Below are 14,989 nucleotides of genomic sequence, written 5' to 3'. Positions count from 1 at the left end.
GGACGGATTCCCTTTTTTTTTTTTTAAACATCAATATTGCACAGAAGCAGCATATTTTTGGACGAGCGTTGTGCATCAGAGTTTATCTCTAGAGAAAAGGATTTAGAGCAGAGCAGGACAGGAGCTACCAGTGATATGCATAAATACAGTATAAAAATACACTATGGAAAAATCTGAAGGGAATTTAGTCAGCTGCATTGTGGGGAATGAAGTGAGAGTGTGATGGGACCTCTAGAAGGTCTGATCATCGTTGCAGGACTCCGTTGTGTGCCCGAACGCCTCACAGATGTCGCAGTAGGGCCTCTCGTCCGCCGGGTTGCCGTGATAGGCGGTGTGAGGTACCGAGTCGGGACTCTGGGCCTGAGTGGGACAGTCCTCCGTGTCGTGGAGGTCAAAGCAGTCGCAGATATCGCAGTAGAGACGCGGCGTCGCCTTCTTCTCCCGCTTGGACACGCCCTCAGCGAACCTGATGAAGAAAAGAGGAAAGGAAGGCAACAGTTCTTAAAGGAGGTCCGACAGTGAAAGCGACGACGACTGCATTAAGCAGCTCAGGGCGGAGCCTGTTAAACGGTTTCCCAGATGAACCAGGCGTCGACTCCTGACGCACCCGTCGTTCTCATCGTTGCCGTTAAATTCGGCCAGAGCGAGCTTCTTCAGTTTGATCTTGAGGTCTTCATTCTTCCGCTGCAGATCCACGATGACGCCGTTCAGGAAGTTGATCTGCGGCAGGCGATGGAGACGGAGAAGGGCTGAAACGCCGAGCAAGGACAGGACGGGTGGAATTCTGTTCCCGACGGACTCACCTGTCCTTCAGCGAACTCCTTCTCTTCCCTCAGCTGCGCCAGAGCTGCACCGCCTGCAGAAAGAAGAAAACGGCTCGATTAAAAACGCCCAACGGCCAGCGCGAACGCTTCATTCTCCATCTCCTCACCTGAGGGCGGAGCTTCGGACTCGTCTCCCTCCGAGGCCTGCCTTCCCATGAGCCTTTGCTCGAGGCTGTGAACGCGGCTCTGCAGCTGAGCTTTGTCTCTTTCCAACGTCTCGACGGCCGACTGCAGCGTCTTGGTCACGGCGTTTTCTCCCCGCAACACCTCGATCTGCGGCGACAGAGCGAACCGGTAGATCCCTCTCACGCCGCCCAGGCGACGACCGCCGCGTACCATTACCTCATTCCTCAGAGTCTCCAGTTCACGGTCTTTGTCTGAGATTAAGGCTTCGGTCTCCTGATTAGAGACGGTTCCTCTGCAGGAAAAAAAAACCCCGGAGAGATTTAGACAGCAAAAGTATTTAAGTTCTGGTTCATGGAATGAAATATAACCAAGCTTATATAATCATTAAACATCAAAATATTCATTTATAACCCCTGAAGTGTGATACGTGTATAACTTTCATGGACTATTCTGTTGTTACAGCTGAAGAATGCATGCCAGAGTATCTTAAATGTGTACTTTTGTCAATATGCAACCACTTTAATGTGCTTATTTAAACTTCGGGGGAACACAGGTTTCCTTCCAAGAAGTAGTGGGAGTAGAGAGAGTAGAATAAAACGGAATTAAAGTAAAATATGTCAAAATGCTACAATGAACCAAGGTACAAATGTCATAAATGATTGATCGGAACGTATATTACGAAATACCAACAATCATCAATCTGAGAGGATCAGTTAACTCAAACTTATAATAGATAGGAGGCAGAAAAAGTGACATCTTTATCTTCATCTTCTCAGGTTAGCAGATCGTGCTAAAACGTCAGGAGCGCGTTTCTCACCTGGCCTTCATGTCTGACTGTCGACTCTGCTGCTCCTCGTTGCGCTGAGAGGTAAACACACAAATATAGAGGACGTAAATAGACGGTAAACCCGTCTGAGCTGTACGAGTCACAGCAGGGAGCAAAAGCTACTAATGAAATCAGCGTTCCCGACTTAGGAAACTTCTGGAGATGTCAGTACCTGCTCGGGATGCTGGGACTTCTGGGATGCCAGCTTCAGCTCCTCACTGAGGGAAAAGAGAGAGAGACGGTCAGAGCCGATCACGAGATTAACCTGCTGCAATTATCCTCGTGGGGGGGGGGGGGGTTAGGTTCTTTCGTGAAGCAACGCATGCAGCATTATTCTAAATCAGGATTTCTCATTCTTCCTACAAACACAAACTGCATAAAAAGGTGTGTGGAAGCAGGTTGAAGCCAGGATTAACCGCAGCGGAAAAATCTGTTAACACAACTGAGCCATATTATCACCTTATAAATGTAACCTGGCAAACGCGTTAGCAGTTTCCATGAACACTCGTTTGGACATCTGGCGAGTCCAACATGGATTTAGCTGCGTTTTCAGGGACACTTCTCTCTTACAGCCATCAGCGGGTCTACTCGAAGCCCAGGAGGATTCGATTGCTTCGGCTACCGGTATATATCATTAAACTGAACCTTTAATCTGTGCATCTAATGTAGACGAGGCCACCAGACGGCAGCGTGGACAGCGTGGACAGCGTCTCCTGGGAACTGGGTGGAGCAGGATATATTTAGATGCTGTAAGCAAATGATTTGCTGGAGAAATTGAAATTAGCTCCATGTAGGTCATCCTTGGGATCTGTGTGGAAGGAAGAACTGAAGCTACCAGTCAGCATCGCCTGGTTGAAACATTTCACTGCTTGCGTCAGTAATAGGGGAGGACGCCCCCCCCCATGAAGACACGACCAGGAGTCATTAAGCTAACGGACATTTTTTTAGACTGATGCTGACTGATGTGATGGGATAGTCGTGTCCCTCAGAGGATGAACCCCAAAGACTTTTTCCACAAAGAGGTTTGTGGTTTCTAGAGAAACCTCTGAAGCAGTTGAGCGACTGCTTTGCTGAAACATTCATGCTTCCTTCAGACTGAATTTGGGCTATGAACTTTTACTGCTAAACAGCAAATGTTAAATATTTTCTATTTCTACGTTTACTAACATTATGAAGCACATCTTGTTTAGTATTCTATAAATGTGCTGCGTTTCCTTTGTGCATTGCTTACGCATCTGAGCCGCACTGATTTGCTGTTCTCCAAGACTCCACAAAAGCCGCATTGATTTCACACACGCACGCACACACACACACACACACACACACACACGCACACACACACACACACACACACACACTCTCTCTGATGTCATAGCGAGCAGCCGCCATGATGGAGCCAGGCGGTCCGAGGGGGGAGTGATTACATAAGGGCAGCGGAGCAAAGAAGGACGCGCCTCAGGAAGGATGGAGGAGAAATAAAGCGCAACACAAGTCCTGCATGTGAACACATCTGGGGTGTACACACGCACACACGCACACACACACGCACACAAATCACTGCCTCTTAAGGAGGGATGAAGCTGCTTCTGTTGTTGACGTTTGCACCTCCATCTGCTGCTCCTCCTGCAGGAGGCTCCACACTAATGACTGTAATCCAGCCAATCACATACAGCTGTGACATCATAGGTCAGGGCTCTGATGACTCAAGGGGGGGGGGGGTAGGATGATGTAGAGACTCAAGTACACGCCTGTAAACAAACAGCACACTTCCACATTCACACAAATGGAAAGGCACACAACTTCCACACACATATTCTATAAATAGAACGACGCCACACTGGAGAGTCACCGGAAACACAAAACAGATAAAACAGGGAATATTTTTACTCCGCTTCAAAAACTGTTCAGTCAGAACAGATGGCAATCGTCATTTTTTAATAGATCCGTCGCTATGCCAACGCAGTGGAAGCCACAAAAAGGAGTTCCATGTTGTGCTTCATCCCGTTTAGCCTCATCCGTCCACTGCGGCTAACCTTTGACGTGCAGCGCTAAATTACTCCGGTGGAGACATGAAAGAGTTAAAATACGTCGAGCAGCTCCGACACAGAGGACGCTGCTGTGTGTGTGTGTGTGTGTGTGGGGGGGGGGGGGGGGGTATTGGTGCATTTCATATCACCTTTATAGTCGTAATTTCACCCGCAGGCTTTACACAGTCACTTATAGACAATCAGAGTGAGAACCAGTTTTTGTGTGTTCATATTGTCCCGCTAACATTTACACAATCATTCCTTCCCGCTGAAAAAAATGCAGACTGGAATTTTAATCATCAGTAGAGACACCACCCCAGCGTAAGACAGGGGGGCTGAGCTGGATTTAGAGGAGACCCGCCCCAGGAAGAAACCGTCATGCCCAGTCGGGACTCACATCTCCTTGCAGAGGACTCCGATACGCTGGCCCTCCGAGCCGCTCCGCTCCTTCGTCAGGCTCAGCTCCTCCTGGTATTTTACGTTCTGCTGTGTCAAAGCCTCGAGCTGCAGAGGAGGAGACAGACGGAGGAGATGGGCTCATAAGAACATCACAGCAACAGGAGGGATCATTTCCCACTTTTGCTCCGTGGTAAAATGTTCACAGATGGAATGTCATAGCTCCAGAACTCCTGCAGGAGTCCATCACCTCCCCTCGGCAGATTGAGGCCCCTCTGCTGTGTACACCTTTCGTCCGACATGATTTATATTTTACAACGGATCCAGAGTTTTTGTGTTAAAATTAAGAAATGATGCAGATGGACGGCCAAAGTAAAAGATTAAAAAGGTGCAGAAACAGAAGAACATAAAGCAGAGCTGAAACCGATTCAGGTCGGTGTAAATTCATCTTCTAAAGTTGCTGATCCAGATCCAGAAGGAAACCGTTCCTGGAATGTTATCAATGCGATTCAGATTCTGGGGCCAGAAGAAGAATGAAAACGGCAGAATGTGTTCAGTCCACGTGAAACTAAAAATAAAACCCTCAGAGACCTCGGCTCCGAATCTTCACCTCATGCGATCGTTCTGGTCACAACAAACGCTCGACTCCCCGACTCCTCGGCGGCTCAAACTGTGACTCAGACACGCGCCGCTTTAAAACGGCAACAGTCAATAATTAATTAACAACAAGCCCCACTTCAAAGTCAATGCGATCGCAGCGACTGGCCTCGCGTCAAATAATTAAAAAGTACATTCACTGTTGCCACCGTGACGAGCGTGTCTTTGCACTGGAGGTCACGGCTTTTACAGCGCCTCAGTATTTCTAACGCACCGGACACACAGGAGATGAGCGGCGTCCTGAACCCGTCTGCTGGCGCTGCGGACGGCCCTACCTGGTAGCGAGGCGAGTAGATGCTACCGGAGTAACCCTGATGCAGAGCAGCCGCGTCCATCCCGGATCTCGGCCCGTCGCTGCACCGGCGCTCTCCTCCCGTCTGCACACAGCGACATGCACGGGCTAACAAGCTGGCATCAATAAGCCATCAGCTCGCACCCCCCCCGCCCCCCCGCTGTGCACAGCTGTGGGAGGGAAATGGAGAGTCGCCTGAGCAGCCTGCATCTCAGAGCACTTCCATTATGTAAGGCTCCAAAAGCTCCTCCCCCCCACCCCTTTCAGCTGCTCGCTATCTTGTTTCCTCACTCCCGACACACATTCACGGCATTCGTCACTAGCGCAGCACTACCCCTCAGCGTTTAAAGATTTAACCCCCCCCCCCCCGCCACCGAGACGCAAACTAAACCAGCAGGAAATATCTCAGCTCTTCTTCCACCGCTGATAAAAACACAATCGATTCCAAAAACTCTCGGCTCGACTTCCTCTCAGTCGTAGGCAGAACAAGGCCAGTATTACGTGAACCATCCAGTAACGAAGCAACGCTCTCTCCAGCAAGACGTCGTCGGCATCATCATCATCATCATGCACACTCTGATGTGCAGGATTACATCACAACCTGCAGCTGAGCGGAGAAAACAGGATGCGGTCAATAAATAAATGCTCTACAGTGAGCGGAGAATAAATTCTTGCTCGTTCTCGTGTCTACATTCTGCTGATCCATTCAGATTTCTGAAAGACACACTCAAAATATCGTGAACAGTCTTTACACACGACTGTAAAGGATTCCTTTCCTTATCTTAAATCGCAAAAAGAAAGTAGTAAACTCTTTCAGTTCTGCTGCAGCACTGAGATTGGCTCTTTGCCCTGGACTGACTAAAATAAATGTTTCCCAGCAGAAACAACATCCATCCAGCTCTAATCTGCTGCAAACATCTGGAGCTCACAGACATCTGGAGTCTGATGATGTCACAGGTCAAGGAAGAGGGCACCGGAGAGCCATAGATGGACTGAACGGATGCAAGAGAGGAGCTTGGATTAAAGGTGGGATCATAAAAACGTCATGTTGCAGATGGCGATGAGATGTTGTCTCAGCTCGTGGGACGACTGGGACAACATCCCGTCAGGTCTGCGTGTGGAAGGAAATAAAAACCCTGCAAATCACAGAAGATGAACTTCCGCACGCAGCAGCCCGCACGGATTCCTCAAAACGATGAAACAGAGAAATATTAGATGAAAGAGAATAAGAAGAATATTAAACGCTGGGATCCTTTGTGTGTTAGCATTAGCTTAAACTGTTCACTAACCCTCTGCAGCCATCATGACCCTAAACTGGAGGCTCCAGAGTAGAACGATAGATCGCCATAGCAACAGTAACTTGGGAAGCTCAGCGAAGCTTCAATCGTTATGAAAGCCTGAAACAGAACTTCTAGGTGAAGTCGTGGGGACTTCACTGACTGGAGGTATTTACAGTGCTCGTCTGCTCACCTGAGTGTTCAGCATCTTCTTCTCATTGGTCAGCTGTCCAAGGGACAGAGCAATCCTGTCCGACTCCTCCGTAGCCTGGAAAACATTCCGATAATGTTTAGCGCTAGAACATTTGGACAGGATCTACAGTAAGGTGATGGTTCTCTGTGGATCTCTAATAACAACTATAACGAAGGCATCAGAACGTGTGTTAGCAAAAACAGACACTAGCACTTAGAAATCAGCATTCCATGAATAGTCTGGAGGGACCAGGGTCATTAAAAACCTTAGCTAAAAAAGGAAAGGCAGCTCTTCATCCTTTAACTTGATACAGGAATAAAATCTGTATAAAATAAAACGAGGAAACATTTTCCTCGCCGCCGCCCGGATGTGTGGACCTACCCGTCTCAGCTCCACCTCTCTGCACTGACTCTCCTCCTTCAGGCTCTGCTGGTCTTCCTTCAACCTCTCCACACTCTGCGCCAGCTCTGTCAGGAAACACAACACGAGCTGCAACGACCACCTCGACCCGGATTAAAACGTCACAACTCCAGACGAGCGTCGCCGGACGGCGTTTACCGTGCGTGTGCTTTGCTGCCCTCTTGTTCTCCTCCTCGGCCGTCTCGAGCTTTTGTCTCTGAAAAAGGAGCGACGTGGGCTTTACTATGAGCTAACCACTGACATGGTAACATTCTTGCAGATTGAGCTAAGCAGAGAATAATGACTTGGGTCCAGATACCGTGCGAGGTATGCGGCTAACCCCCCCCCCCACAGAGAGGAACTTTATCACAGATGACGGAGCAGAAATCTTCTGTCGAGGTTGTGAAGTCATCATTTCAAATCGGACCCGAGAACATTTCTGTGGCGCTGGAGGCGTGCAGCGTCTCTGGTGAACCCAACACTGGCCTGAACCCCTTTTTACACGCCTCTTTAATTGAATACACATTTAAGTCCTCTTTTACGAGACTTGTTTGAGTCAACGGCAAACATTTAGAGGTTATCTGTCTTTTCGATGGATTCCTGGAGCTGAGTTTAGATAGCTAAAAACACAATGCTGGTTTTATCTTATTAAAAAGGGTGTAAATAATGCCTTTAGAAATCAATTGATAATCTCCAGGCCTCCGGAGACTGGGATTACGCTGCATGAGATTTTATTCTGGATTGGTTTAGCAGCAAATGTTTTCTTGAGTGACTGAATTTCAGACTTCTGGTGAACTCCTTCCTTTCGGGAGTCTGCTAGGACGACGCGATGGACGCCCGACACACACGTGGACTCGTCTTCCGCGCTTTATCGGCGATTCTCCTCCCCTGAGGTTCTTTCTCTTTCTTACCAGGCCGCTCAGCTGCTGCTCCAGAGAGCTCTTCTCCTCCTGTAGAGACTGAAGCTCCTTCTGTTTGCTCTCCACGTCGACACTCAGCTCACTGATCTGTACGCAGTATAGAACACAGTATATAACGATGACTAATCCAGTGTGTCGCTGCTGAACGAAACATCTCTTTCCACAAACCCTCTTCTCCTGGGACTGCGCCTGGGTTTTAAGGTTGCCGATCTGTTGCTGGGAGAGCGACGCGGCGTCCTCCTTCTGCTGGGAGGCCCGCAGCCTCAGCTGCAGGTCTGCCACCTCCCTCTCCAGCTCCATGATCCTGGAGCGCTCCGAAACGGTGGCCACCTGCAGCAGGGCATGCAGAGAGGAGGTCTGAAGGCAAAGAGGAGGCAGCAGGAGAACTGACAGCAGGAGAGCAGGAGCATTTGACGTGGAATCCGATAGGAGAAACCGTTTTAATCCGACGCTGCTTCTCAGCAGAAATTTATCTTCACTTAATTTAGCAAAAAAAAAGTGTAGATGCGTGCAAGAACTCTGAATTATTTATCGCTCCGTCTTTAAAACCTCCAAAAATAACCAAAAATACAAATTTACAAAAGCCTGAGTCAAAGATGCCCGTTTTGTCCAGCCAACAACAAAAAACATTTTTTGTTGTTGGCTGAAATTTCAGCAGAAATTTATCTTCACTTAATTTAGCAAAAAAAAAGTGTAGATGCGTGCAAGAACTCTGAATTATTTATCGCTCCGTCTTTAAAACCTCCAAAAATAACCAAAAATACAAATTTACAAAAGCCTGAGTCAAAGATGCCCGTTTTGTCCAGCCAACAACAAAAAACATTTTATATTAGCAGGACATTTATTAATTAATTACCTCCCTAATGCAAGTGTAATCGAAGCGTTTCCTACTTTTTCCATGCAGATAAAACTAAATAACCAACCAGCTACAAACTGTACCTCCCTGAGGACCAAACCAGTTAAAGGTTTAAGGATGACAAGCGTTTCATGCCGTCAACAAATCCCATGAAAAGACTGAAAATAATGAAATCTACGTTTTACGCGTGCACGAAAGCAGCACAAACTCACAACTGCACCTATTGTGGATTCATCTGAAACGTCCCTGAATGCACCATTTTCTCATGTTTTAGCAAAAAATAAAAAATAAACTACAGCAAGAATTTAGGAAAATGGATATATATATATTTATTTATTTATTTTTAATGATGCTGTACATCCCATCTGTTAATATAAAGGTCAGCTCATCTTTTCCCCCTGAAGCTCCGCTGACGACTGCGATGCACGCGATTTCTGTCTACAGTTGTCAGGTTGGAGAACATTTAGTGGAAATTAAACTTTTTAGTGGAAACACGGCTATAAGAGCAGGACATCAGAAGAGCATTGAGACAGACTGACGGCGTTAGTTTTGGTCTTTTCACATCATTTACTGAAAAAGAAAAACAAAGGCCAACCTTGTCAAGCGTGTTTCCAGACAGTCATCGTCCAAAGTAACGTTCATTCGCACATCCTTAGCTTTCAGACCTTACTAGAGCAGCTCGAGGCCGATGAAAGGTGAACGTCTCCCGTAGATGAGGCCACGCGATAAATCTGCATAATGTCTGACCGCTGCGGCTCCCTCAACAAATACTCTGCATCGCTATTAAATCTGTAGAGGAGAAGCACATCGCCCGGTGCTGCTGTGGGGACTGCGGCTGCCAGCATTACCCTAGTGTCCTCTAAATCCCTCTGGAGCTTCTCAGCTTTGGTCTTTTCAAAGAGCAGGCTCTGCTCGAGCTCCTTTATGTGGGCATGCTCCAGTCTGGCCTGCGTCTGTTAGTAAGAGAGAGCAGGAAGAGAAGGAGAACAAACACCAAATGCAACACTGACATGCCAGCTCTGTGCCACAAACGGAACGAAGACGAGTATGAAAGCACTGATGTCTTCCCAGCGTTGCGATTACATCAGTTGGTTGTTAACAAAGGAAAAGATTGTTAATCGCTCATCCTGCTCTGAAGAGTGGCGTCATATTTCCATCCTCTCATTCCACGTCTGGAGTCCCTCGAGGCTAATCGGGGATTTTTAAGCATATAAATAAATATTCCTTCCTAAATGGCCATGTCTATTCTGACCGTCCAAGGAGTCATGCTTGAGAGAGGAGAGGGTAAAGGTCTGGATGAGACAAAAACCAGTTCGAGAACAGGCGTGGATGAAAATATGGTGATTTAAAGATGAGTGGAGAGGAATGCCGAGCGAATTAAGCGCGAATGAACGAAGAGAAGAAGCAGGAAGGCTGACGGGCCGGAGCAAGAATGCAAATTAATGATTTAAAACGATTCAGGAAAGGGAAAAACCTGAGAGAATAATCGACTTCAGGGGGAAGGGAAAACATTTAAGGGTCATGTATCTTAAAGAAATGAAAGAAGGAATCTAATCTTAATATGGAATTAAGATTAGAGATTTTACGCAGACATTTAAGGAGATATACAGGGGGGTCATCGACTTACGACTGTTCGACTTCACCCCCGTATCTTCCCCATTTCACTGTTGCTGTTTATTTTGGGGCTTAATTCCATTGTTTCTGCGCCACTTTGGGTCTAATTACACCGAATAAAACTAGCAGAAAATTCCAACGAGGCCAAACAAGTTCACGCGTCCGTCTAGCTTTCCTAAGAAAAGTAGAGAGGGAATAGTCCAAACTCTAGAAGCTCGGAATGACTCTGGGGTCGCTTCGAATAGTTTTAAGGAAAACATTAGATAAAAGCTCATTGAATATCCACCTTTGGTCAATAATTCACTCACGGATTGTGTGAAGAAGCCACTGGCCTAACGCGACAGATTAGCATCCTCTGTGACAGAGAGGGAATGATGCATGAAGAGTAACGGTTACCTCCAGGTCTCCTTTGGTGATGCAAGCCTCTTCCACGCGAAACTGCAGATCTTCAACTTTCCTGCCAAACGAGGACACGATGGTTTTCCTCCTCTACTTTACAGACCAGTCAAGCCGCCCCCTCTGACCTCACCGGCACCCATGAACAGCGACAGACCCACCTCTTCTCCTCCTCCAGCTGATTCAGCAGCTCCACTTTGTCTCGATCTGCCGCCTCCACCAGCGAGCGCAGCTGATCCAACTTTGCCTCCGTCTCCACCGCGTACTAAAAACACAGAGCGAGCGACGGTCGGCGTGAGCGGCTGGAAGCATCGCCGTTAACGAGGAAACACGCCATCTGTCAAAATGGCAGACGAAATCAAACGCTGCGTCCGTATTACGGTCTTAATTCTGTGCCGATTTGACAACCTGATCGCGTCCTTTCCTCAGGACGGTCAGCTCCTGCTGCACCTCCCCTGCGTGGCTCGTAGCCTTCGCCACCTCGCATCTCTCGACGTCTCTCTCCGCGAGCAGCTGCTCGATGTGCTGCTGCTTCTCCTTCAGCGCCTCCTGCAGCGCCGTGGTGCCGGAGATCTTACGGGCGTATCGAGCAGACGTCTCCGTCAGCTGGGGAGAAACAGCGAGACGTTTTGTTGACGTCATCTCACTTATGTTTCCTCGTTTGGCACGAGCGGAATGGAAATGTAACTTCTAGAAGCCTGTGATGCCGTCATGCGACCGTATAAACACCCTACAAATGTGGTCTGAACACAGCGAGGTCCGGGGATGCGTCGTGTGAGCTCGGAATATCGTCTTACCAGTCCTGCTCGGCTGGGTTTCCCGCTAACCGAGGAGGTGGCGGAGCTGAGCGAGCTAATGGAGGAAGCGCTGGGGCTCCTCTTCAGGACGGACCTCCGACTCGAGCTCTTGGCTTTGGTAGGGGTGGTGCAAGGGAAACCGATACGGGTCACCTTGTGTACCGGAGCGAACAGACCGTACCTGGGCATGCACTGAAAGTACCTGAGAGGAAGAGAGATGGGTTACACACATTTACCTTCCCAGATACTCCGTCGACGCTCTTTACCTGGTCCCCGCTACCGCGCCGTCGTTCTTGCCGAGTGGCTCGTCCAGCTCCACTCCGCACCACTCGCCCTTCGCGAAGTCCGTCTCTCCCAGAAACCGGACCGCTCCCGCCTTCGTGCAACCGACCTCGGAAGGGAAAAGGGCAGAAGGGAAATAAAGGACTGGGCATTTTGGAGAGAGGACACGCTGTTGGATCTACTGGAGGGGAGTTTGGAAAAACTCCTCCTGAAGACACGCATCACTTTGGGGGGTTGTTAGGGAATGTAAGGAATGCCATAAGGAATGTACTTGAATGATCATGATAGGAATTTACACCCAACAATCTACTTTTTGGCATCAAAGGGGATTTTCTTCAGGATTAGATTATGTAAATCGAGTGATCTGCTTCGTCCTACCAGCACACGGTCTCCTAGTCTCAGCTCCCTCTTCATCTTCTTCTGTGAATCCGTGTCCGAGAGGTTCGTCACCGACTCGCTCGACGTGATCATTCGGTGAAGGGCGGCGGTCATCTTGGGGGCGGCGCCCTGAGCTGAACAAAGATAAAACTCTTACACGTCGCTAAAAAACGCCCCGCCACCAACGTTGTCTGTATTTTCCCCGTTACCAGCGGGGGAGGCGGCAGCAGGTGCAGCCTCGTCGGGGGCGGGGCCTCCCGGCGCCGGACTGGCCTGCCCCCCGTTCGCCTCCTTCTCTGGCAGAGCGCTCTTCGATAACTTTGAAGGCCGCGTGAATATCCCTCTCCCGTCCTCGCACTGGAAGTACCGGACCCCCGCCACAGACCCGTCGTTCTTTCCGATAGGCTCGTCCAGCACGATGCCCGCCCACTGGCCTGGAGCGAACTGCGTTCCACCAATGAACTGCACATAGCCAGGCTTGTTGCCATTGACCCACACCCGCTCTCCAACCTGAAAGTCAGCACCTCCCTCCTGGGTCGGGGAGGTCACTCCGCCAGGAGGCTTCTCAGGGGGGTCTGGTTTTGGAGTCCCTGCAATCACCGTTATGCTTTATTAATTTCTGTTAATGTTGCAGATCATCAGGCAAAAAGCTCATTCAACGGCAAACTGTCTATTATATAATCGTCCGATCATTTAAAATAACCTCAATTATATTTTACTTCCAATTAACAGATGTATTAAGTAAAAAAAATGTCATCGCTATTTCCACCTTTTGACATTTGACTGGCGCTCGCTGGTTGGTTGCCCACACGCTGCCGTTAGTGGATAATTAAAGGAGAGTCTAAATATAAATGTCTCTTCTTCTTCTATTATTAAACTGTATTTGGGATCAAATGACAAAGCGATGACAGTTGGAATAGAATAGAATAGAAAGCCTTTATTGTCATGGCAGAGTAGCTACACAATGAGATTATCATCTCTTTAATCGCACCGGGAACACGAATATCAGTGAACCAAGATCTAGAAGTGGGCTAAAGGCCGATCTGATTTTAAACTCGCTAAATAAGTAAAAATGCTTTTTTATCTGCAGTACGTTACATTTACATTATGAAGACAAAAACGATCTTCACACTTTCCACTGAACCGTCTTCTTACCAGGGGACGGAGACGTCTTGGACAGAATCCCAGATGGACGGACTATTTTACTGGGGGGCTTCAGCCCGCTGACCTTGCCTGGTGGATTCATGGATCCTTGTTTGTCCATGGTTACGGTGGGGGGGGGGGTTAGGCCTTCCCCACCGGCCCACAGAGTCCCAATGTGATGGAAGGAAGCTGGATAAGGAAAGAAAACTTTAGCAAACTTAAAAATAAAATATCTGTCACTGATCAGCAAAAACTCGCAGTTCGCCTTTTTCTATTGAATAACCAACGGACAGATGTAATATATTTATAAAACTACACATTTCAGCACAGAGGCAAATCAGATAATTCAAAAATAAGGCACATGATAAAATGGAATCTGCAACAATACAGGTGAGATCAAGGGCAAATCGGAATGTGACAGTAATAGTTTTAATAACTGAATTAAGTAACTTTATAAAGTACAGGTAAAAAAAAAAAGAAAAAAAAAAGACTGATACGCAGCTGTGATTCGCACCAGCAGAACTTAATCCGACCAAAGAGGTCCACGAAAGCTTAAAAACTTCTGCTTCCACTCCACCTGCGACTACATTACCTGTGAGCTCACCTGCCGTATGCCACGCCCCCCCGTCCATTATCAAGCTTATTAATCACACGTGACGTTCAGCCGCGACAGATGGCTTTGGCTTTACGGCACTTAGATACCACAAGGCTGCACCCCCGCCCAGTCGGCGTGTCAAATCACAACACCCAACGCTCCTCGAGCTGTCAAACCGGCACCTTGGGCTCCAAAGTCTACGGCAAAATAAACCTGTTTGGTATTTGGGCCCTTCATCATCAATCAAACTACGAAGACATTGCTGTTGTGTTACATGGAAAAACTGATGCTCGAATGCAGCGCGTCGTCTGGGCTCTGGAGTTCGTAACTTGTAAAAAAAAAATATATACATAAAATAGCCAACATTCACAATACCAACTTAATTCAATCAAACTTATTGCCATCCATCGATTAAGCGCATTTATTTGCTGGAATGCGCTCCCCAAACGAAAAAGCTAGCTAGCTTCAATTTAGCAAGCTACAAGCTAATAAAACATAACCAAATGGCCGACTCGGGGGGGCGATAAAGTAGCGTAAAAGACTTTAGAAACGGAATGAGGAGTTTTCGGGCGCTTACTTCGTCTCTTTTCGGGTGAAACGGGTCCCGGTAAAGAGGATGCCGCGGGTCGGTGAAGTGTACCTTGCACCGTTACACGTTTTTCAGCCCAGCCCAGAGAGACTCACACAGAACGACGTCATCCCCGAGAACGAACGCTGCCTTCACGTGTCGAAATATATGCTCGTAAAGCCGAGAACAAATCTGTTGTGTCAGAACAGACACGAAATAAAGGGAATGTAAGTTAAATGTGGGATCCTTTATTAAAAACAAATATTTTACATGATACAATGTTTGGGAGTTAAAATGCAACCCTGTTCGAATCTGAAAACGTCCATTTGCAGTGTAAAATTTGATTTGATATACAATTTACTGACAACCGAAAGACACCTGAATATTCCCTTAACTACAGTATTCAGGTACTTCTAGTGCGTA

General features: G+C 47.8%; 1 protein-coding gene across 1 annotated transcript; it reads right to left on the bottom strand.

Annotated features, from left to right (window-relative positions):
- Positions 1-231: 231 nt before the first annotated feature.
- clip1b (CAP-GLY domain containing linker protein 1b) lies at positions 232-14,653 on the bottom strand. Its single transcript, XM_068752921.1, has 23 exons — positions 14,576-14,653; positions 13,416-13,592; positions 12,470-12,850; positions 12,261-12,394; positions 11,867-11,991; positions 11,601-11,802; positions 11,212-11,409; positions 10,965-11,068; positions 10,804-10,864; positions 9,642-9,746; positions 8,106-8,267; positions 7,929-8,024; positions 7,177-7,234; positions 7,000-7,085; positions 6,619-6,693; positions 4,201-4,307; positions 1,949-1,994; positions 1,768-1,811; positions 1,167-1,242; positions 932-1,097; positions 804-856; positions 608-720; positions 232-466 (listed from the first exon to the last, which is right to left on the bottom strand). Exons 2-23 carry the CDS (start codon positions 13,522-13,524, stop codon positions 232-234), a joined length of 2,736 nt encoding a protein of 911 aa, XP_068609022.1. The 5' UTR covers positions 13,525-13,592; positions 14,576-14,653.
- Positions 14,654-14,989: the final 336 nt, after the last annotated feature.

Source organism: Brachionichthys hirsutus, chromosome 19 (genome assembly GCF_040956055.1).
Source record: "Brachionichthys hirsutus isolate HB-005 chromosome 19, CSIRO-AGI_Bhir_v1, whole genome shotgun sequence".
Taxonomy (NCBI): Eukaryota; Metazoa; Chordata; class Actinopteri; order Lophiiformes; family Brachionichthyidae; genus Brachionichthys; species Brachionichthys hirsutus.
Note: the sequence above shows the minus strand (reverse complement) of the source record. Positions and strands in the feature narration are given on the sequence as shown.